This window comes from Falco biarmicus, chromosome 8, assembly GCF_023638135.1.
Source record: "Falco biarmicus isolate bFalBia1 chromosome 8, bFalBia1.pri, whole genome shotgun sequence".
NCBI lineage: Eukaryota > Metazoa > Chordata > Aves > Falconiformes > Falconidae > Falco > Falco biarmicus.
In genome coordinates, this window is record NC_079295.1 from 59,771,287 (window position 1) to 59,793,139 (window position 21,853).

Below are 21,853 nucleotides of genomic sequence, written 5' to 3' on the forward strand. Positions count from 1 at the left end.
CTGGTGACCAGAGACTGACGCTTACTGTGGCAGAACCTCCTGCAGCAGTGGCTTTGATGCAGCTGAAGCCCCAGCCCAGGCTACTGAACACACCCTGAAGAGAAGTTATGTCACCTGCTGCAGCCTCTCTCCTATCAAAGTCACCTCAAGAGCTGCCCTGTGCAGGGAAATGCAGAGCAAGAGCACACAGCCCTTGGAGTTGGCCATCTGCAGAAGCTACTTCATTGCCACTTACTGAACTATACTTCAGCTATATTTAGCAGGATAACTTTGACATCCAAGCAATTTTTTGAACTCCTCCCTCTCAGAACACCTTGCTTCTAAGAATACCAGGCCTTTCCCCACTGCATGGCAGTGCAGACTGGAATCCTGGTATACATGTACACACTGTTTGTGCCCTTTCCTGCTACAGTCCTCCAGATCTTGTACACAAAAAACCCAAGTCAACTTGGCCACAGTTTCACCCCAAAAATTGGAGATAATTTATTAAACTTTATCACTGACTGAAAAAAGTCACTAATGTCTCTTATAATAAGTTAATGTTCTTAACAGAAAAACCCCAAGCCATGATTACTGCATTTGCTCAGACTTAATACATTTACTTTAACAGTATGGTACTCAATAGGTTCCCCTTCACAGAAGGGAGTTTTCAACCACACCACAAGCCTCTGAATCTTCCCCACTGCTCACTCAGACAAAATAAACTCCCTGGACAGTGACTTGGCAGGCTAGCATCCTGCTTCCCGCCTCTGCAGGTCACAGCAAACATCCGTCCACCTTCATCACCAGCAACGCCAGAAGGGAGCTGGCAGCAGCTGCAGCCCAAGGCGTTCTTCCGCTGCGCTGTGGGGGCAGAGGTCTCAGCCCACCTCCTTTCAAGGAGCTGATAAAGCAACCTGGGCAGCATGAGACTTCTTTACCCCACACAGCACTGTGTGGACACAGGCAAGGCAGATAGGACATCTGACAGAGTGCTGAAATTGCACATGTGGATACAGCTCTCCCAGCACCTCCTCTGAGGATGGAACACCACACCCTGCTCGCTCTGGTGACACTGCATTCGTTTTTCCTTGAACCCACAGACAGCCTTTATGATTCTGTTCTAAGGGCAGGACAAAGAAATGCAAGTCCTTGAACAGAATGAAGCTGCTTAAAAAAAAGAAGCATCCAGGAGGACAGCACAGAAGTTTTCAGCGTCCTTCCCCTTTCCACAGCCCCCACCTTACGCAGTGGTCATACAGCCCTCCATCGAGCTTGGTTCCCCTGAGGCTCACCCAGTCAGTTCTTACCTTAACACACAGAACACACTTCACTCACTGCATGTTTCAGCTTCTAAATTATTAGTGCTTATGTGAAGGGACAGACAATTGTAGAAACTTTCTGCAGCTGAAGCATCCATGATCCTGGACCCAGGAGTGCAGTCTCCATGGAGGTTCCCCAGATACAGCTTGTTAAAGCTGCATGGCTCCTCCTCCTCCTCAACTAAAGGCTCCTCGCAGCCAATGCATACAAGACCTCTGCAAGATTTCCAAGCAGGAGTCAGTGTCCTAGACTAATCTATTCAGAACGTTTTTGGGGAAATATTAGCTTTCTGCCTTCTGTGCCTCCTCCCACATCCCCAGCCCTACCACCAATACACACAAAGAAGTCAGCAAGCAAGACTCAGAATTAAAAAACCTGTGTACTTGACCATGCATATTCCCCGTCTACCAGCAGTGCCTCTCCCTTCTCCACTCACCAGTTATAGGGAGGGCAACATTTCACACCGTTGAACAGCAGGTCTGTCACCCACCTGGGGAGGCAGCTGCCACCTTCACCAAGGCAGGTGACAGACCCATGCTCACAACAGCCATCATGACACTACGGAAGCACACAGCTCTTTGGTCATTAATAGCAGTCAAAGCCACCAGCATCACATCTCCAACCTGTAAAAATAAACTCTTAAGCCAGATAGCTGCCCAAACCTTGCAGAAGCTGGCCCAGCCCACCCATCCACACAACCAGGGACAAACCAACAAGATGTTTTGTTACTCAGCAACCTCTATCATCCTCCTGCTTCCCCTCTTCATCCTCCTCTGTTTCCGTTTTAATCTGAGCCACTCCGAGCCGGTACAGAGCATCACGAATTACCACCTCCCCAGGCTGGCAGCTCTGTACAATCTCCTGGATCTGCCGATTCACAATTTCCCTGCTGGTGAGGAAGTCAATGAGACGGTTGTAGAGGTAATAGTGTGTGGCATTGTCGAAGGTGATGGGCCTTTGGCGGATGTTGCTAGTTTTGCTGTCATTGATAGCAGCAATGATGGCGCTGTAAGGCTCCAGCTCTCGGCACAGGGAGATGCAGTGATGCCGAGCTGTTGGATCTTGGTGGCTGTTCTGCTCCAAACCCATGTGAACAATCCGGCGTGCTGATGACTTGGTGATTGGGTGCTGAACAGAGTGCTCTGCCACAGTCATGTCTACGCTGTAGTGCTGGTCTAGCAGTTCAGGGCAGGACACATACTGGGAGAGAGAGAGAGAGAGACACAGACCAGGTAGAACGAGAAGCAACTTTCCCACAACTAAGACGATGATGACAAAATTACTGCTTGGCTGAACTCCAGCCAGCACTGCGACACACGATAGAGGGAGGGCTAACTGGCTCAGGCTTCCCCTAAATGCCACAAAGGTGGTGCTGTACACTCCCTCCTCACTTGTATGCCCCCAGAGATAATCCCAAGGCACTACAACCCTCTTCCTCTCCCATTTCTCAAATAATAGCTGCAGTTTGAGAGAATTGAGTTGCTGTGTCAAAATAAGCAACACACTCCAAAGTTCACGATTTGAACTGTTACAATGCACCTCCAGCACAGCGCTTCCTATTACAGAGCATGAACCTAACACAATACCCCAAGCAACATGAAAAGCTTTCCACTATGCTCAGAAGCTACACACTGGCAAAGCTGTGAATCAGGAGACACTCAGTAGGTCAAATTATCTTGAGGCACAATGCATGTTACACATAATTTTTTTAAAAAATATTTACTTATTTTAAATCTCACTTGAAACTTTTCCATATCGGACAGGCATAGCAGAGTGCAAAGGTGGGCACAACTTACTGTTGGAGGATCCATGGGGTCAGAGAAGCAGCCCTGGTTTTTCCCCCACATCTGGGAAGTCAGGCCAGGACAGCAGATGTCTGCACACAGTGCCACTGAAGAGGCTGTATCAACAACATACACTGGAGGCCAGTGACGTGAGGAAACCAACAAGTCCACGTGATCCCGGGCATTTTCTGCTCTTACTATGTACTTTGAGCCACACACAACCTGGAAAGAAAAGGATTAAGACCAAACATTACAGTAACACTGAAAGCTTATGGAAAAAAAACTCAGTCTTAAAAAAAAAATAAATTCAAGCTTCCTTTCAGGTATTCCAGACAATGCAGTAACCACACAGCTACGTTCTCTAAAGATACTCTGTTTCCTCCTCATACATGTTCACATTATCTTGTTCAGGTAGAGGTGATTTTCAATTCCACCTCAGCAGCAACATCAAAACTGGGCTTCAGATCACTAGTCAGTCTTGAAATCTCCTGCAGGACCGCTCCTACTCCAAGCCCCCAAGGCACTGTGTTTCATTCCCAAGGCTCAGAGAGGCCCACTCCACTGCTTCGATTTAATGAGGGAGTTCCACACTGGTAAGTCAGGTAGTCGTCAATAGCAAGGTAAGATTGTTGACTCCACCTGCCCTTACCTGGTGTGGACAAACTTTGTAGATCTTCCCTCCTGTGTGATGAGTAGAGGCTGGTGTGATGCTTGTCCCATTCTGTACAAACTCGTAGAGAGCCAGGAGGGAGTAGCAGAGCTCATCCTAGAAAAGACAGGCCCAGAGAAAGTCTGTATGTGGCTAAAAGTAACGGACTCCTCCAGAGAGGGAGAATGCTGCAGGCAAGGTCACCTAAATCCTAATTTGCACTTCATCCAATAACTTCCTAATCCCACCCTCAGCACCATGAGGATGACAAGCAATTACACGATGCTGAGCCTGTGACAAGGTAATTACAGGCTTCCTTTCTTCTAGCCCACAAAGGTTCAATTTATTTCACCATGTGTAAGTTACCCTATAATCTGCAGGCACTCGCTTCAAAACCACCCCTGCCCTTAGTGTAGTCAGATGAGACGTTAATTATCTAGGATGGCAAGTGTGAATGAGGGAAAGTCAGGGAGGAACAGCTCCACTCCTGCGGGCCTTGAATGTGGGCAAACAAGCCATTACCTTTGTATCTGAAGCCTTCCAGGGGATGCCACACTGTGTTAGAAAGCCCTGCAGCTCTTCCTCACTGTAAGAACTGATCAGCTCAAGCCTGAAGATTTCTTCCTGAAGGAGCCTCACCAAGGCACTCCCATTACCTGCAAAGGCAGGAAACAAGTCTCAGCACTCATTCTCAGGAAGGGAAGTCACCAAAATATTTTTTTCTGAAAACTACAGAAGCAGAGACTGCACAACCAACTGTTGGCAAGAGAAAGCCACGAACAGTCCTATTTCACAAGTGCGTCACAGCCCACACTTCTCCGCAACCCTCTGCTAGTGAGGTCACCAGACTGAACCCAGCAGAGCTGGAGACTCCATGAGCACTTAACTTGTCTGCCCTGTTGTTTGTAACCTTCAAATGACTGGTTGGACTGACATGAGGATAAACAAGTGACAGAAGAGCACAGAGCAATGTGACTGCAGCCTCCCGACTGCAGCTCCAGGCTTACCCTTCACATCTCCTCCCTGGTTCTTTCTCTGGAGCTCCACTTCCACAAAAGCCCCTGTAGCCCTTCTGCAGTTCAGCTCATCAATACCTGCAGCCCTGTCTGCAAAGCCAACTCATATACTCGTTCAGCTTGCAAAGCCAGTTTTCCTTCTTATACCTCATACTCGAACTGTCAAGGGAACCAGGTGCTAACTAAATTTAGCTCTCTCATATCTGAGCTTATTCATCTCATGGTTTCTTGTTACATGCAGTCAGTGCTCTGGATATACTGAATGGTGACAACAGAACTAGCACATCCATCTCCTACTCTTTTGACAAGTTCTGCAAGAACTTAAACACCCTTTTTTGAGATCGTGGTACTGAGATACCAAGCACTGTCTGCAGCTTTCACAGTCCAAGTATCAGTCTAATACGAAACAAATACTGGCTGGCATTCAAGTTGTGCACGCATCCTTCTGCAATCAGACCATATCTCATTTGGGGTGCAGTGCTCTCATGTCCCCCATGTCTCAAATGCATCAGAGCACACCAGTGCATTCAAGCTTCACTGGGCAGGCCAAAGCTCAAGCTATAAGTATCCTGAGAACAGCTGAACTCACACCAGTGTTCTTGCCCTCTCTCAGCAAATTCAAGAGTCACACAACGATCAATTCTCAACTCTAAACATCACACTAAAAGACTGAAGTCTCCACCACATTAAGTACTCTCCCTTAATAAGCACAACCTCAGCAGTTACCTGGCACTGGCTGCGCATCCAGGTTCTTGTCCTTCTCAGTATTGATCACCATAGCTCCTCTCATCAGTGGAGGGAAGAAAGGAGCAACAATAGAGGCATCAAACTTTGTGATGGGAATGCTAGAAGGAAAAGCCACCTGCTCAATCACCTCTGTCTCCATTGTGGACCAGAAGTCTTCCGCATTCACTTCACTCGATGGCAAGAATTCTGGCCAAGTAAACTAGAAAAAGCAAGAAACACACTGGTCAAATACAAGTAACTGTAATTCATTTGACAGTTCCATGTCAGCCTCTCTCAAGGCATGAGGACTGCTACCCAGGGGAGTGCTCAGCTCAAATATAACAAGATGGCTTCAGGCTCCTAAAGTTCCCCACAATCACTTTTCATTGAGTGAGAGTCAAAACCATTTATTTGACATAAAAGACAGATATGCTGCATACTACTAGTAGGACTTTTTCCCTTGTTAGAAAAGACAGCACCTCAAGGAAACTGCTGCTGGGAAAAAAAAAAAGCTTTTGTGTCAAGGCAAGATGGCCAAGTTTAGCAACTTTCATTCCAGGTCCCAGCTGTCAGAGGCTGCTGGACAAAAGCTGTGGTCCAGGGACAGAGTATCTTGTTTTCCCCAAATCATACATCAACACCTCTAAGAGGAAGTTCAGGCATCACCACTCCAGCCACATCCTCTTGCCAGGCATCAGCAGAAAACTGCTCACAGAGGTCTCGTGTAATTACCGTGCATTATGAAGATCAGAGTCAGCAAAAGTCATTATGATCTGCTTTGAACACTAACAGGATGTGAAGCCTGTGAAAAGCCTACCTCTGTATTTTTCAGTGCCAGGACATTTTCCACATTCCTCTGGGCTATTTCCACCTTGGGGGTTATGCCACAGATTCCACAGATCATATCATTGTAATCCCGAACTGTTAGGCATTCAAAGGCCCAGTAGCCATTGCACAGCAGTTCCTGGAGCTGAACCTGCTCATCAGGGCTCAGGCTTTTTTCTGAAAAGTAAACATGCCACTGTTAGAACTTTCACTTCCTAAAGACAGTGGAGGTAGCAGAACTCTTATATGCAGAGTAAAATCAAACCTGTCCTCCAGAGGATCATTACGAAGAACTGGTCACAGAGGTACTGTTGGGTTTAGGAAGTGATTTAACAGAAACATACCACACTACAATAGGTGAGGTTTGCCTTTTTATAACCTAACAATCAGCAGGTCACAGTTTTGCGGAAGTGTCATGGTAAAAAAACAAGAAGGACAACCCACCAGTTTGCTCCTGAACAGAGTCAAGAATATTGCCAACAGCCACTCTGGGATCCTCTCCAAGTTTAATGTGGTTTCGGATTGCAAACAGAAGATCCAAGCTCACTAGCAGCTTGTTACCCACATTGAAAAGGCCTGCAGTTAAAACAAGACTGTTATTATCTGTAGGGTTCCAGATCTTCCTCACAAAGAAAGATATTCCTTACTGATAGGCAACATACTCACACAAGCATGGTTCAGAGGATTATGGAAACATGTGAGTAGTGCTTCTGGGACTGTTCCCTCTGCACATCAGCAAGATGAGCTCCTTTCACAGACTTGCCTTTACATTTAAAAAGCTACAAGGAACAGCAGCCAATCCATCTCCTCAGCTCCACGCTGCCTTGCAGGAGGCCCACGGCGACTGCCACTCACATCTCACCAGTCAACACTGAGAAACACCACTCTGCAGAGGTGTCTCTGACTACGCTCTCAGGGGCTGCCTTGCAGAACTCAACGTTTACCACTTACACAGAGGGGATCTACATCAGCGAAGCAAGGCACAGTCTTCCTCAACAAAGTATTCACACATCTTTTTCCTCACAAATACAGATTTACTTGCAGAAGCAGCAGAAGAATAGTGCAAGTCAAAAATAATTCACAACTAATACACTTGGGAAGGGAATAGGCTCTTCTGTGCAAAGACAATGCCCTGACACAGCCCCAAGGCTTCTGAAGGGTTTAGACCAGGGGTCCTCAAAATTTTTAACCAAGGGGCCGGCACGCGGATGAAGTGGCAGGCAGTCATCTGCGGCTGCTTGGTTTCCCCCCACAACCCCCGTCGGGGGGCGGGGGGGGAGGGTTCTGTAAATACCAGGGGCTAGATTGAGGACCCTGGAGGGCTGTATCCGGCCCGCGGGCTGTAGTTTGAGGACCCCTGGTTTAGACTGTACTCATGCCTTACGTTGGTATGCTTACATTTTCCTACCTGTGTAAATATCAGTGAAGCTATGGAGAGCCAGGCACTGCAGGTTCAAGCACACTTTGACCTGAGCTGTAACCACCTGTAATTTATTAGCTGTCAGCAGCCAGCACTCCTGAGGACCAGCAAGGGAACTGTAACAGACAAAAGAAAACTGAGAGAGCCAAGCCAACAGGTTTTTCAGTCCAGTCCTGCAGTAACTTAAAAAGTTCTAGTTGAATTGAGCTCATTAGTATGTCAGTGAAAGCCAGTTCACATCATTTCACAGCAGAGAAAAAAACCCTTTACATTTTAAAATGGATTCCACCGGCAAAGTCAGGTCACCGCTCACATTCTTTTAACAGCACTACAGTATCTCTCCAGCTCTACAGTATTTGAACGGTGGAGAAAATCTATGGTCCCAGCTGCTCTGTTGCTGCCCTATTGCTGTAGGACAACAAATGGTGACTAGTAACACATTCTACCTGACAGCCTGTCCCTGCACACACAAAGATTCAGAAAGGTCTGCTCCTCTACAGTACAGCTGCCGAGGAAGAAGTTCAGACAAGAAAATGCTAGTTGTGCCCTAGTGGCAGAAATATAGCCATCCACCTGAGAAAATAGGAATCAGAGTCAAAGCTAGCTCCCTCCCACTGGCAGGGGTTTAATTAGAGCCTACGCAGGCACACATGGGAGTCCCACACACAGAGCATTGCAAAGCAGCCCAGCACAGAAGCAAGGATTTACAATGTGCAGGTTGGTAAGTCACAAGTGACAGACAGGATGCAAGACAGCACTGTTCTGCAAAAATTACTGAGTATAAAAAGTACCTCTGTTGGAAAAATCTCAATTAGTACTAGCCTGACCAAAACAAACATCCATCATTGGTATCAAGAAAATCTTTATCATTGAAGAAAGAAACACAACACAAAACTTCCCAACATTTTGCTGTGAGAAACATTTTAGCTTATGCTTTCAGCAACAGGAGGATGTTTGGCAAACCCAGTGAGAAGATATCCTACAGGCTTTTATAAAAGTCTAATTAAGGTAATCTAGCCTATACAGTGGTAGTTTCTGAAAGTCCTTCAGGTTTCAATTTGGATATTTGTTCAAAAATAGGATTCACTCAAGCCCACACTAAGCCATGAAAAGAACGAAAACACCATAAGCATCCACACAGGAAATATTCAGATCAGGAAGAGAGAAAAAAGGGAGATCACATAATGCACATTTACAATCCCACAGGTTTGCCTCTGTCAGCCTCAAAACATCAGAATGGAAAACAAAGAAGGGATGACTAACAAAAAGACTCTGTTTCAAGAAAAAAAATACTAGACTTAGCAGTCACTCTTTGATCAAGCTCTCCTGCTAACAGAAATGGTAACTATGACAAACTACACTGCACAGGAGAAACAGAATCAGCTTACTGCTAAGCAGCTAAACCCTTTTCACACACATGTAGCTTATTCATTGTCACTTACACCAGCTTCAGCACTGACGCTAAAGCAAATATTATTTCAGGCACGCTTCTAACATAGAATACCAACACGAGGTTGAAAGAGTCACAAGTCTAAAACAGAATCTTACTTCTGTCCCCCTTTGAACAATGGGCTGTTACAGAGGAGGCACTGCGCAGATGGAGACTCATAGTAGTTTGACCAGGAGGTCTGCTCTATGGTGACTGTCTCCTCACTCACGTTGGACAGGATGAGACGCGAGCTGTTGAGTTCATGGATGAGCGTGAAGACCTCAGCCAGTTCCGATTCGTTCTCTGGGATCTGCATTACCTTGCGCAGCAGCTGCAGGGTGGATTGACGCTGGATCTCTTTCTGGGATGGGGTTAGGGGCTCGCTGGTGTTCAGCACATCAGACTGACCCGGAGTGACCTCCTAGAAAGCAAGTAGAACACTCACATACTCAACTAGGCAAGCATGGGGATGACATACTGAGAAGCCCAAAGTCATAAAAGGCAGCAGAAACACAGTAACATATGTACCCAGCAGATTTGACTTCTACTCCACTGATCAATCCTTGACTCCAGACAGTAGCGTCAAGCCTAAGTTACTTCACCAAAAATACTTTATTACAGCCCAGCCTTTCAGGAACTCCTATTATAGTGCTAGACCATCACAGATTTGCCATTAAACTGGACTGTTAGTGCAGGGACTGAAGTTCAACAAGGTGAGGACAACCACCAACAGGAACATAAACACCTCAATAATCCTGGAAAACATCACTGCCTTTTCTCCACAGGTTATCAGGCACATTCTCTTGTATAACATGATCAGCCAGCCATGGCAGCCTGCACACCTCTCCAGAAGCTACAGGAAACAAGCACTAAATGAGAACTAGGTGCTGTGATATACAGAGTACACTAATAAATTAGAATTGATCAGCTATAGTCCTTTGACACCCCCTGCCCCAACACATAGGCGATCAAGTGTCATGGTTTAACCTGGCAGGTAGCTAAACACCACACAACCACTCCCTCACATACCTCTCCCCATGGGATAGGACAGAGAATCTCAAAAAGAAAAAAAAAGTAAAATTCATGAGTTGAGATAAAGACAGTTTAATTGAAAAGGAAGGAAAAGAATACTAACAATAAAAGAATTAGAATATATAAAACAAATAATGAGCAATACAATTGCTCACCACCAGCTGACCGATGCCTAACCAATTCCTGAGCAGAAACCCCCAGCCAGCTTTCCCCCTAGTTTATACACCGAGCATGACATCATATGGTATGGTGTATCCCTTTGGCCAGTTTGGGTCAGCTGTCCTCTCTGTGTCTCCTCCCAACTTCTTGTGCCCCCCAGCCTTCTTGCTGGCAGGGCAGTAATAAGAAGCTGAAGACTTCTTGACCGTTACTTAGCACGCTGATGTTTTAGTTGTTGCTATCAACATTATTCTCATCCTAAATCCAAAACACAGCACTACACCAGCTACTGGGAAGAAAATTAACTCTATCCCAGCCAAAGCCAGGACATCAAGACAAAACACACAAGCACAGGAAAGCCAAAGTCTAGGCGGCTCAGAAGAATAGCAAGAATGCAAACAGGCTTATCTGTTTAATCACTTAAACTCTTCTGCCAATATTTCAACCTGTTTTTCTGTCTAGTCTAACAGCGAGATAAATGATCGGTCCAAAGCCCAGAGAAAACAATGAACTGTGTGATAGGAATGTTAAACACATCTAGAACCAGAAAATAAGAAAAAACTAAATGAGGAAGAGACAAGCCACATGCCTCTCAAAATGCAAGCTGAGCCAAGCATGCTGCTGTTCCTTACACAGCTGCTTACGTGTACTTCACACAGGCTGTTTCAGTTTGTTTGGTTTTTTTTAAAAAAAAAAACCACTACACAAAGTTATGTTCTTCAAAATAAAACAGAGCAAGTGGAAGAGTCATATTACCACACAGACTGAAACGCAGTCTGCCTGTATGCTGAGTGGCCATTTCAGCTAAGGACAGGACAACTCTTTTTTTTTTTTTTAATTTCACAAACAAAACAATTCCATATGAGAAAAGCTAACCTTTGAAACTTCAAATGCAAAAAAGAAAACCCAAACAAATGAAACCCAGAAGTCTGTATTTACATCCATGCAGATCACCAGATAACTGAAAAACATCTTTCTACAACAGAAATAAAATACATCCAGAAATAAATTCAGGCTGGAAGTAGAGCTGCACTACAAACTCCTAAAAATAGGAAGCTCTAATTAAGATGCACTAACTTAATTGACATTAGCTACAACCTGGTCACAAAGCAGAGCACATTGGAAGCTTCCTTGATGAAGTCTGAAGGTCAACAAAGCTGACACAACAAATGTGTCTTCAGGGGTGATCTCCCCAGTATGCACCGACATGCCGTAAGCATTTTTAAGCTACAGAGACATCCAGTGGTAGAACTGAGCGCACTCAGTCTCATTCTCAGCCTGAAGCACCATTGTTGCAGCAGTTGGAATAGCACAAACATCAACACAAGTATCTTCAGTAGGACACTACTCTGTTAGGAAAGCTTACCATCATGAAAAAAGATTATGTTCCCATGGGCATTTGCAAACTAAGGTCCCTCCCTGCCAATCCCCACAATAGCCATTTGATAAAACAAACTATTCCGAACCTTACCAGGGATTTTGCCGTTTTCTCAGTTCTATCTTTGGCAAGATTGTATCCGCAGCTTGGACAGATTCGTGGCTTGTGTCTGTTTGTATACACGTAACTACAAGAGGGGTTCTTGCATTTCCCTCTGCCACGTGATGTTGCCAATCCCAAATCCTGAATGACACAGAAAAAAAATACCGTTTGCCGACCCTGACTTTCAGATGTCTTAGACTTCTAATGGTCAGACACAATCTTAAAGGTCCTTTCCAATCTAAATGATTCTATGCCAACAAGATTCTAGAAAAGTCTGCTTGAATATCACATGTTTTTTCACCACTTTGTAACACCTTGTTTAAAGGTCAAATAGCAGGCGCTGTCACTTTGCACAGAGCACTTTAACTAGCACTTGAACATTTTGGGGCCACCTCCAGAGACCAGAAACACACATTAAATTCATTCAGAAACCACTGATCATCCCCACTGAACTCAAGAGGGGATGGAGATTATACTAAGACATGGAAGAAAAAAACCTGGTTCTTAACAAGGCCCCAGACATGACTGCAACACAGTACAGTCACCCTGGATTAGGTCAACAGGTGACATACAAACTACAGATCATCTCACATTTAATACGAGTTACATTTCTGCAAGTTAGTAAAACAGAAGTCACAGAACAGTCTCACCCCAGACATGACACTCCCTACCGTGTAAATCAGAGCAACTGCAAGATTCTCACCAAAGTTACGGTGCAGCTGTACTTGTAGGAAGGGAATATGTCTGGTTTGACCTCCACTACTTTCACCTGAGATGCCCTGCTGGTCAAAGCACTGTGGAGCTAGAGATTGAAAGCAGAAAAAGCAACACCCATAAGACACCTACTACTAAATACACACATCCTGTAAGCCTGTAAGCAATAACTATTAGCAATCCCCCCCCCCCCCCCCCAAATCAATTAATGTTCATTTAATATTAGAGGACTACAACACACTGTTTTGCATACTAAGGCATTACAATTCAAACAGAAGCATTTCAGCACCTTGGCATACTCAGTCATATTTCACAGGTGAAAGACTCAGTACTGCACCTCAGGTTATCAAAACACTAGTAGATCCTCAGAACATCCTCTGGAAGTAGCTGAGGGGTTCTCAAAGCAGCCAGCAGAAAGGTTGTCCAACAGCACCTCCCAGTTCAGTTCCTACACTCACCCATCTAGCATTCATGCTACTTCTGAGCCATATCATACAAACTGTCAGTCACAGATTTTATCACCATAAAGCTGCTACATTTTAATGTTCTCTTTCTCACCACTCAGGTCATATCCCTCATCCTGTGGGGAAAAAAACACCCAGGAAAATAATATACATTTGAAGAACAAACCATAGGTACCTTTCGCTCCTCTGCACTTGGTGGCTGCAGAATTGACTGGCCCAATTGTTTCAGCGTACTGGGCTTCAAGCCTGATGTTCTCACAGGGGAATGCTTGTCTTGAAGAAGGAAAGGGATGCAGCAAGTTAGGAGAAAACAGGTCCTGTTTCGTCCTGACATCTTTGGTAAATGCCACCATAGTCATGTGGGATTTTTTTTTTCTCTGAACTTGAGATGACCCAAGTAAGTGTTTCATGGGCGATTTACTCTCAGTTAGAGAGCAAGAAGAGTTTTTTTCTTAGCATAGGCCACTGTCCCCCTCCAGACATAACCTATTACTTGACAGAGACCACTTCAACATAGCGAGGAAAGACAACCGCTCCCAAACCCTACCAGAGTATACTGCTTTTACCGGTATTCGCAAAGGCCTGTCTGTTGCTAGGCTGCTCAGTGCTGGCTTCTCTCCCCACGCCGGCTGGTGCGGGCAGAATGGCTCGCATGGGTCTCGCTGCAGCCAGCAAGGAGGGCTTGGGTCTTGGTTTACTCTTTACTTCTTGTCCTTTGTGTGCGGCAGCTGGAGCATCGATTCTGAAAGACAAGAGCTACAATTGGAAAAATATTCCATTGATTCCCCCTCAGTTTCAATTTTCTTCTCTTCCCTGAACTGTGCTTTATTAGCACAATAATCACAGCTATTACAGTAGAAAGATGAAAAAGTGCTAAAGATACATCTGCCCTGTGACTACAAATTAATTGTCACTTAAAAAAAATTAGCTCTGATGGACAAAATCTCAAAGGAACAATCCTGAACTGGCACAAAACAGACAGCAAACAGAACAGGTCTTACTGGAAACACTGCCAACAGCCTTCAATTTCTTGGATTAGCCTCATCAGCACACAACAGACATCATACACTCCCCTAACATATGGAAAACTGACTCACCCCGTTGGTTTTTTCGCAGAGGCATTTGGACTCAGCATCTCGGAAGATGGTGGGATCCCCAGCCCTACGCTCTCTTTTTCTGCCTGCTCTGAAGAACAGTCTCCTAGCCTTTGGCTTTCTTGACCCAGCATCACTCCAACAGCACTCCGTTTGTCTTCAGCAGGCACATTGTTCGCAAGAATGTGAGCCTCAGAGATGATCACTTCCTCCCACTCCATCTCCTGCATTTGCCCTCCAACAGGCACAGCATTCAGCAGCTGGCTGACAGCTTCAGAGCTTTCCAAGGCCGACTTGGAGGTACTCTCACTAACAGCTGCTGGTTCTATAAATGCTGACTGTTGACCTCTTTTAGCTGCTGGAGTTTTAAGAGAGGTGCCTGAATTTGGCTCAGATTTGCTTTTTGGTTGCTTTTCCTGGAAACAAAGAGATAGTCACATTTCAGAGCTTTAGGCTTTCACAGATAAGTAAGCTCCCTTCACATATGCCAGGTTTGCCGTGGCCTATTTAATGCTGGATCAAAACAGCAAAATTCTAAGTATTTAAGCAATGAATTGTACAAGAGCAGGAAGACATCATCTCCTACTACAGCAAAGTCCCTGTTAACATTTTATCTAGCCTCCTGGCCCTTCATGTATTATTTTTAGACACTGTTTACTTTGAAGAATCAGTCTTTCTCAAACTCCCTCAAGTACCGTCGTTAGCATCAACTCAAACTCACCCACTACCCTCTGTAAGAGGGACCCACCTCCTACACTCCCCTTGCATAGCTTCAGCTCTCTCACACCGTCTGTTCTTCCACACTATTCAGGAACCAAAGGGAGCTAGATAGAGAACTTGCAACTTTTGGATACATGCATTCAGAAAAACATGCACTTGGCAAGTCAGGAAACAGAGGATTACTCAGGAAGGCTTTTTGACTTTTAAGAAAAGTGTTACCTTCAAGACTAAGGCTACAGAAGGCATGAATTGAGGTCAATAAAAGCATGATGCAACACTGGATTGGTAACATGCAAGAAGGTATCAGAAATGGAACCAAGAGTTTCTGGCACAATAAACACATTAATTCTAAGCTCTCTATAGAGTTCAATCTCAGAAGGATAATCTAGACTTTTAAAAACAGACATAACCAAGTCCCTTCCTTTCTACAAAACAGGAAGGTATGTATATATTTAGTTTCGGTTCTACTGATGTTATTACTGGTTAAAATAAAACTGCTGGTGCATGTTTTTCCCCAAGGCATGACACCATAAAAACAAGTGGAACTGTTTATGCAAATGTGTTCCCAGAAGAGCAGAAGAAAATGGGAAGACAGAAAGAAAGCTCCTCTAAAACCTTTCAGTTCTAATTAACGTAGGATTTAACAGGAGCAGGCATGCCATACTCTGGTAGAAACATGTTTTTGCAGTTAGCCATCTACCTACTTCAGCAGGTTTACAGAACAAAAACTAAGACACCATCATCACTATTTGTATCCTACCACGCAGAAAAGCCAGCCATCAGCTCAGACACTACAGAGTTTGTAAACTGCCTGAAAAAGTTCTTGCCCCTAAACATTTAACGGATCTAGACACAGAACTATGAAGGTTCAGAACAAATCCACATAAAGCCACTGAATGTCAGTGCAAATTTTCATATTGAAAACATCCTTTAACTTGTGCTTGAGAAGCTGTTTCAGACAAATGTAATAAACACACAGCTGTTCAGAGCAGATTAATTACCATGACATTGCCAAGGTCTAAGGAACGACTGTTTTTTGCTGTATACAACTAGTAAAAATGCCAATAACTTAAGCAAAATAGGTATTGTGTGGAGAAAGACTTTTCCATTCAAACAATTTCACAACTCCACCAACAGCTGGGAATTTCCTTACAGTCAAAGGTCACAACATAATGAATGATCAGACACATGGCCATGAGCCAACAGCACTTCAGCTTCTACTAGATCAACTTCATTACCTAGCTCCCAAAGGATCACACACCTACTATAGTTGAGAATTATTCCTTCTTTCTGCTGAAAAACCAATGTTGAAAGACCACAGGAAATCTCCACTTGTAGAAGAACTTCAAACAGATAAATTACCACAAAACAAATAGTTCAACCAAGTTCCTGAGCTTAGGTAGAGCTGCAGCAGGAAGAACAGGCAATGCCTCCCAGCCACAGGAACTATAATGCAGGCAGAGTGTATCCTCTCAATGACAGAGAGTTACTGAATGCAGCCCCATCTGTTCTGACACCGTTGCAAGTGACGTCTTTACCCAAGGTGTGGTGATTTCAGGTCTGTCTCACCTTGGTCAAGTGTCCTCTTCAATGGTACTTGCCCCAGCACAAGCACTGGAACCTAAGTGCAGGGATCAGTTCTGGTATATCTGACCTCCTGTTCCAAATCTACAGGTCTAGAAATATCACAGGCATTCAAAGAAACAGCACTTTTCGTCTGAAAATTGGGGAAGGAAAGGCAAATTTACCTTTGGGATCCATTTCCCTCCCAGGAAGTTCCCACACGCTGGGCATTTTGGTGGCTTATGCCTGGTGACGTAAGTGAAGGAACAGCCGGGATTGGTGCAATTTCCATGTCCCCTGCGAGTATAGGTGGTTGTCTGAAACAAAAGTTGTCAAGAATTTTCCTACAGAACTGAAAAACCCACAAAGCTAGGCTCATTGTTCCCTCTTTCCTTACAAGCACAAGTGTTATTCAGCAAATCATCAGCCTTCCACTATGATTCCTTTTACTGATCAGCCCACACACACCTGGATCACCATGAGTAAGCACCATAACTACTCTAGAGTCTCAATGCTCAGTCTATACAAATCTCCAGTGTCACCAGAATTCAGATCAAATTGCAGAGTGCAGATGAACAATGCATATAACCTACTGGAGAAGCGAACCTCGCATTCACAGTGCTAGAACAGTTCTCTTATGAATAAGTCACAGTAAGATGGTATAAAAATGATTCAAACAGTAGTCCACAGTGAGGCAAGATGTGATTAATAGACTCATGTCAACAGGGTGACAAGACTTGAAGACAAGCACTCATGAAGTAGAAACAATTTTCATCCGCAATTTGTCATTGTATGCAGTGGTCAAGTACTCCTCAGTGCTTTATTGTAACTTGCAGCATCACCAGGCACTGTTTACAAAGACAGCTAAAGCAGAATCTGTCATCTTTGTCAGGACAACCACACCAACAAATTGAGGTTTTGTCAGCACAACACCACTCAATATTCTGTACTCACTCCCAAGGGAGCTGTTGTGCTATAAGTCCCTAACTAGGTACATTTTCTTCTGAAAATGCAAGTGCTCCTCTCAAAAAAATGAGACAATTTAAGTTAGGTGCTTCTCAGGAACAAAAACCTGAGATATTTCCATTCTCCCCAAGATACCTGGAAGAATATCACACTATCTGCCACTATAAATATCTGAAGCGTCTCACCAGCTAGAAGCACAGAAGACTTGGAAAACAGGATTTGATGCTAGCTTACACAACACAAGGAGCTGCAGTGCTGACTGTACAATGAAGTCCTACAGTGACTACAGAAATACAGGCGAATGGAGTGGTTAGATTAGAGAAATAATATTGTTCTTCCTCATGCAATGGGCTGCAAAACTTTTTATGTGGGTTCTCAAAACATTAGGTCAGTAGTCCTGTCACGTGGCCAAAGCAACAGCCATTCGTAAGACTCGGGAGCTCATGTTTTCCTGTCATAAGAGCAGATTCTTGCCCATGAAAGGATGGACTCTGGCATTTTATGAGACAAACAGCATCCAAGTAGAGGACATACATGGCTACACAGACCCTGAAAAGAGCAACATGGAAACTGCTACTGGCCAGATGTGCTGCAATAGCATTATTTACTCTATCTGCTTCCAAGAACTCCTTGAGAAAGGTGGCAGCAGAAACAGGCTCCAGTAAGACACTCTAGGAAGTCAGAGACCCTATTAGCACACACAAGGCATAACACCAGGGACAAGAAATTTACAGGAGGACTCCAAATTGGATTATCTTTAAGAACTGAACCATGATTAAACCCTTCCTACTGTAGCACCTTTATGACAAACCTACGGTAGTATAGTCATGCCTTTCTATCACAGAAGACTGGATTTCTTACCAATTTAATTGATGCTGGGTTCTCCACAACAGAATGAGCTGGCAAAGGTAACATAATAAACTGCGTAGCAGGTGCAGAGGAACTACTCTCTTCAGTATCCTAAAATGAAGACAAAGGGAAAATACTTGCAGAAAACAAGAGACATTATGACCTGTGTCCCACCCTCTCATGAACACTGCTATTGAAGACATGTCTTAAGGACTGATGAGACCAGAAAACAGGAAAGAGCAGTGATCATTTCAAAAGCAATGGCCTTACCAGGTCTACTCTGGAAACAACCAAACTGTTCACAGCTTGAAATTGTAAACAGCAGATCCGATTCTTTACAGAGTAGTTTTCTATAATCAATCCCTAACAGCTCAACTTAAAAGGACTGCCTTCTACCCCTCTGCAACTGAGAAGACAGCGATCAGGAACACAGAGGTAACATTTTTTCCTCCCCAAAATTTTGCAGTCCAACAGCAGAACCCACCTCAAGTATTGTTATAAGAAACAATTAAAAAACCTCAAGCAGTCATCTTACAACACAAGCAATATCAGCATATGGCAGAGTGCACCTGCAAGCAGACACTGTAATCACCGAGTTACAAAAGTTGCTGTTTCCCTCACCACTGAGCGTAAGCACACTGGGCAACAGAGGATCTACTGCAGCCATCAAGGATCTTAAGCAAAGTATGTTAAACAGGACTCAGGTGAGACTCTGGAAGGAGCCCAAGTCTCACTAGAAAAACTTACCCTCACCACAGTCACCACAGACACACCGTCTGAAACCTGAGGACGGGCCACAGCAATGCTCCCGTTGGAGACATCTGTGGAGCCACTGACTAGAGTCTCTTCAATAACTACCCGAGCTGCCTGATAGGGTTGCCCTTCTATTTCCAAAGAAGCCTCATCCAAGAGGATATCTCCAGCCACTTTCTCTGTCACCGGCCCAACATAGTGAGAGAGAACCTCTGACGCAACCGCTTCTTCCACAGCATCTGGCTGACCAAAGGAAGCAGTCTCTTCTGCTAGTCCTTCAATGGCGATGCATTGCTCAGAAATGCCAACATGGCTCGAGTCCACAGGAAGGACGTTTTGCACAGCATCACGGGAGACATTTGTGATGTTAGTGGAAGCTGTTAAACCTTCGGGTGCTGCCTGACCCTGTGTCACGCACCGTTCCAGTGACTGCCTGCTCCTGTCTTCTTGAAGAGTGGTTTTGGGAATAATTATATAATCTGAGCGAGGAAGAATCTTACGGAAACCTGGAATGTCTGGAACTACTGCAGTTCGAGTGGACACCTTGGAGTTCTGTTGGCAAAATCAGAATATGGAATAAATGAATATGAGAAAAGGAACAGATTCAGTTCTCAGTCGTACTATTTTAGTGCCCAAAGTTCAAACAGTTTCCTGACACAGTCTGCTGGGAATTTCTCCACCTGGCAGAGCCTGTAGAATCCCTCCCAGCCCTGGTTTTACACTTTACCATCAATCAAACTTTACCACCCTGATGAAATGGCACAAAAATAACTACCATTCCCATCAGCAGGTACTAGACATATCGATCTTGAATTTCAAAACATTATCCCTCGACTGAACAGAAGGCAAAAACAAGGGGCAGTGGCCTCGCACACTGCTTCTTTGTAGGCTGTTGTAAGCAGAAATACAAACTGGAATCTGCAGTTAAATGATTCTCCCACACACAGTGCTGTGTAAGCAGTTAAATGCCTCTTCACATGGCAAAGAACTGCCAGAAAGATGACTTACTGGATCCAATCCCTCTTTCTCTAGCTTGGCTTTCTCCAAGTAATAGCTTTTTTCAGCCACGCTGAGCAACCTCCAGCTCTCACTGATCTTTTTGTTGATTTCAGATTGAGGGAGGTGTGGGAGCTCTTGCTGTACTTTCAAGTAAATATCATAATAGTAGAGGAGGTAAGCAGATCTGAAACAACCACAAAACAGAATATTAACTCCATTCTACATAAACTCCTTTGGACAAAGAAATCCACAATGTTAATGTTCATCTCAAGGTCAGATGACAAGCACATTACATCCAGTTCTACTTCTAAATGAATTTTTTAATCAAATGAAAACGAAGATACTGAGGAGAACCTCTGAAGCAAGCAAAAAGAACCTAAGGTAAATTATTCTGGAGGATACAAACTCCAGCACTGGTAGTACCTGTAGAAACAAGGATGTCAGAGCAGCCCCAAAGGGTCAAATTAATGTTTTATATCTCTGATGTTTTACATCATGGAGTATTCCAAGTGTACTGCAAAGCTCAGTCTCATCAGAAACAAGGAAAACTGCTCCCATACCCTACACAGGAGCTAAATGAAGACAGAAGGAACTTACCTAGGCTTTTTGGCTTTTTCTCCATGATCACCAGTACTTTTATATTTCTTTTTCTTCTTAGATGGCACCGGTGATGCGTAAGTGTAAGTGCCTTCTATTTCCTCCATTACCACAGTTACTTCAGTGCCATCATATGGAGCCTCCATTGCTAAAAATACATATTTTATGTTACACACTTGCCAAGTTATACATTTCTCCCAGCAAAAATGGCTCTTAATCATCTTTGTAAACCGACAGCATCATTGGCATGTAAGTTTGACTTTAATTAACCAATATAATTACATGTTAGCTATTTATCTATTTTCAGACAAAACCATCTTTATTACTATGACCTCAATACCGTCAGCTCCCTGCAAACATGCTGCATCTGCACGCAAAAGCTGCCATTCCCCAGGAACCTCTCAGATAAGTTTGGTAACCCAGAACAAGCCTTACGCCCAGCAAGCAGGTGTCCAGCTACAAGGTATCACAGCCACACTCACAAAAGCAAGGCCAGAGGCTGAATAAACACGGAAACCTCATAATCCTCTTACTTACCACATCTCTGGGGCTCCTCGCTTAGCGCCCGGGGTGCTGGGCGGCAGAGAGCACACCAGACGCCTCAGTAGATAAACAACAACACTACCTGTGCTCGCGGGCGGCCCACGCACGACCCGCACCTCGGCCCAATCAGCCTCTAACCCCAGGCAAGCCAAAGCCCTTTAAACCGAGGTCCTGTCCCCTCCACAGCGCCCGAGGTGAAGCGGGGCGGCGGGGCCGCCTCCGGCCCCGGTGAACCTGCCCCCCCCCCCCCTCCCCTCCCCTCCCCTCCCCTCCCTCCCTCCCTCACCGGGCAGCACCGGGGATGAGCGGCCGGACAGGCAGCGAGCTGCGGTCACGTCCCAGCCGGGGCGCAGCGGCGCGGAGGAGGCAGCGCCGGAGCTACGGGCCAGCTGCATAGAGGAGAGCGGGCGGGCGGGCTAGGCGGGGCGGGCCGCCCCGGCATGCTGGGCCGGCTGCCAGACCGGGCCCGGGCCGCGCGTCAGGGGCGGGACAGCACCGGGCCCCTCGCTTCGGCGGCTGCTCGCCACCGCCGGAAATGCTGCCCGCAACAGCATCCGGGTCACGGCGTGACGGCCGAGGGGGCGGGGCCGGGACGGGTTGGGCGGGGCCGGGACGGGTTGGGCGGGGCCGGGACGGGTTGGGCGGGGCCGGGACGGGTTGGGCGGGGCCGGGACGGGTTGGGCGGGGCCGGGACGGGTTGGGCGGGAGCAGCGCGCGGCCGCCCCGGGCGGCTTGGCGGGAGCGGCGGCGCGCGCTCCCTCTTCCCGCC

The 21,853-nt window shown here is 45.5% G+C and overlaps 1 protein-coding gene across 2 annotated transcripts; it reads right to left on the minus strand.

Annotated features, from left to right (window-relative positions):
• Positions 1-453: 453 nt before the first annotated feature.
• On the minus strand, positions 454-21,628 carry HMGXB3 (HMG-box containing 3). Of its 2 annotated transcripts, none has more exons than XM_056348496.1 (20): positions 21,371-21,628; positions 20,542-20,689; positions 19,954-20,128; positions 18,940-19,497; positions 18,205-18,303; positions 16,563-16,694; positions 14,098-14,510; positions 13,567-13,742; positions 13,176-13,273; positions 12,526-12,624; positions 11,814-11,963; positions 9,271-9,572; positions 7,711-7,838; positions 6,747-6,878; positions 6,295-6,479; positions 5,478-5,697; positions 4,258-4,391; positions 3,736-3,852; positions 3,099-3,308; positions 454-2,502 (listed from the first exon to the last, which is right to left on the minus strand). In XM_056348496.1, exons 1-20 carry the CDS (start codon positions 21,477-21,479, stop codon positions 2,032-2,034), a joined length of 4,056 nt encoding a protein of 1,351 aa, XP_056204471.1. In that variant the 5' UTR covers positions 21,480-21,628; the 3' UTR covers positions 454-2,031. The 2 variants fall into 2 exon arrangements, with proteins under 2 accessions (XP_056204471.1, XP_056204472.1); XM_056348497.1 differs by lacking the exon at positions 21,371-21,628 and adding an exon at positions 21,079-21,307.
• Between the last annotated feature and the right edge of the window lie 225 nt (positions 21,629-21,853).

Coding starts and splice junctions, on each gene's coding strand:
- HMGXB3 (XM_056348496.1), bottom strand. CDS start 21,479: ATGCAGCTGGCCCGTAGCTCCGGCGCTGCCTCCTCCGCGCCGCTGCGC. Junction 5,698..6,294: donor TGGCACTGAAAAATACAGAG/GTAGGCTTTTCA, acceptor TGCTTTTTCTAG/TTTACTTGGCCAGAATTCTT. Junction 2,503..3,098: donor ACCCCATGGATCCTCCAACA/GTAAGTTGTGCC, acceptor TCTCTCTCCCAG/TATGTGTCCTGCCCTGAACT.